Source organism: Sinocyclocheilus rhinocerous, unplaced genomic scaffold (assembly GCF_001515625.1).
Source record: "Sinocyclocheilus rhinocerous isolate Xijiao unplaced genomic scaffold, SAMN03320098_v1.1 scaffold370, whole genome shotgun sequence".
Lineage (NCBI taxonomy): Eukaryota > Metazoa > Chordata > Actinopteri > Cypriniformes > Cyprinidae > Sinocyclocheilus > Sinocyclocheilus rhinocerous.
Window position 1 is genome coordinate 43,365 of NW_015670897.1, and position 2,082 is coordinate 45,446.

General features: G+C 27.0%; 1 protein-coding gene across 1 annotated transcript in view; it reads right to left on the reverse strand.

The window, feature by feature from the left end:
* The window catches only part of LOC107734339 (uncharacterized), a 7,605-nt gene that overhangs the window by 5,023 nt on the left and 500 nt on the right, over positions 1-2,082 (reverse strand). The window contains exon 2 of the mRNA XM_016546275.1: positions 616-718. Coding sequence (XP_016401761.1) covers positions 616-718 — 103 coding nt within the window. The remainder of the gene's footprint in view (positions 1-615; positions 719-2,082) is intronic.

Consider the following 2,082-nt stretch of genomic DNA (forward strand, 5'->3'; position numbering starts at 1 on the left):
AAAAACTGGCCAAAATATATTTTAAATGTATGCTATATACAGTATATGGTGTAACAGTTAAGCTCAATGCAACATATTTTTAAAAATTAAAATATATTATTTTAATTTAAACATTAAAATATATTATTATTTTAAAAATTAAAATATATATTTAGTTTTAAGTTGCATATACCAAAATATATTTCAAAATGTATTTCAGGGGCAAGAAATAATAATTAATAATAATAATATTTTTTAATGAATATCATAATATTGTAATTTTCTTTGGAACATTGTAACATTCTTTGCTGATTTTTATTTGAATGTGTTATATGTTCACACATGTTGTTACATTTGTGGAAAGCCTTTGTTGTCTATATGTGAATGCATTTTCTTGGATTGAAATATATTTTATAAATATTTAAATATTTATATTTATTGGTAGAAAATATATTAAATATATTGTAACATCTTTTAACAAATATTTTTGCCTAATGGGTTGGAGAAAATACTTTCTGTTTTTCTACTTCAAAATGTCTTGTTTAATTCAACTATTAAAATTATAAATTATAAACTATAAATTATTTGAGAGTTTCTGAGTGGAAACTGTTTCAAAGTAATTCCAGAGGAACTTACTGCAGAGCGTACAGTATTCATCAGGAGTCTGAAGAGCCATCTGTCCCTAAAAGATCTCCAATACGCCTGAATTCTTCTGGCACAATTCTCATAATTCTCCATTCTAAATCAGAAACAATCATTCTACACATTAGAAATGTAATTCTCAGATATTAGGCATTTGCGAGGTTTATAAAGCATCAAATGGCACTCACTTCTCCCCCATAGCAATCACATACTGTATATGTGCTGATTAACACAGTGCTGTACAACACGCTGTCTGTGATGTTTGTTGTCAGACCAGTGCACTTTTCTATAGTGGTTGCTAGGAAACCAGTGAAAGAGTTTCAGCCAATAGAGGATGATAAACAACTAAATTTCCCGTATGAAAGCTTTCCTTCTCACAAACGAAGTAATGTATAACAAATACAGGCGTAAGTAATTTGTGTATGATTGAAACAATCGATTAGTCCAAAAAAAGTTTCGACTGCAATACGCTTCATGGACACTAGATTAAAACACTGAAGCTCTTTCGTCTTCATAGACTCGATTGCATTATATTTATTAATATACTACTTTTGAGTGAGACTGCTTGGGATGTAAGCTGTGATGTTGACTTGTGATTGGTCTGTGTATTTATTTCATTTCTTTTTATTTTTATTCATTTTATTTTTAGACAAAACATGCCTTAACTTTAGGACAAGCTTACATGTGATATTTCATTATCATACTATTATAGCTTTTATTAAAGTTTTTATATTTTCCTTTTTCATTTCAATTTTTAGAATTTTTAGTAATTTTGTTGTGTGTTTTTGTCATTTTGAATAGTTTATATATATATATATATATATATATATATATAAAGTTTTTATTAAATTTTATTCAGTTTGAGTTAAATTAAATTAAAATGAGAAATTTTGTCTTGGCCACTAGCTGAAGTAAACGTTAAAATAATTCAAATATATATATATATATACAGTGTTGGGGAGTAACTAGTTACATGTAACGGAATTACGTAATTTAATTACAAAATAAAAGTAATTGTAATTAGTTACAGTTACTAAGAAAAAATGTGTAATTAAATTACAGTTACTTATGAAAATGTTAAGGATTACAAAGGGGGTTACATCTGATTTTTTCACACACACTCCCACATACAGATTTAATTTAGTTCTTTCATAAGTTGCAGTGACTGCTTTAAAATATGAAACACCAATGTTTCAGAAGTTTATAACATGCTTATCCGATAGGGTTTATGTATATGCTTTATTTTTTTAAGATTGACTATATTTTTCTATGGCATTGTTAGATTCCAGTGTTTCCTGTCATAGCTGTGCAAAGATTTGATTTCAAAAACAGTATAATAGCTATTAAACTATTTCTTGTTATGATTTTAAATATGTATTTAACCACAGAATGATTTTAAAGTAAGTCTGATTTTGTGGTGGCTGTGCTTCAGATGCAAATTTTCCACAAGTTGGTATGATT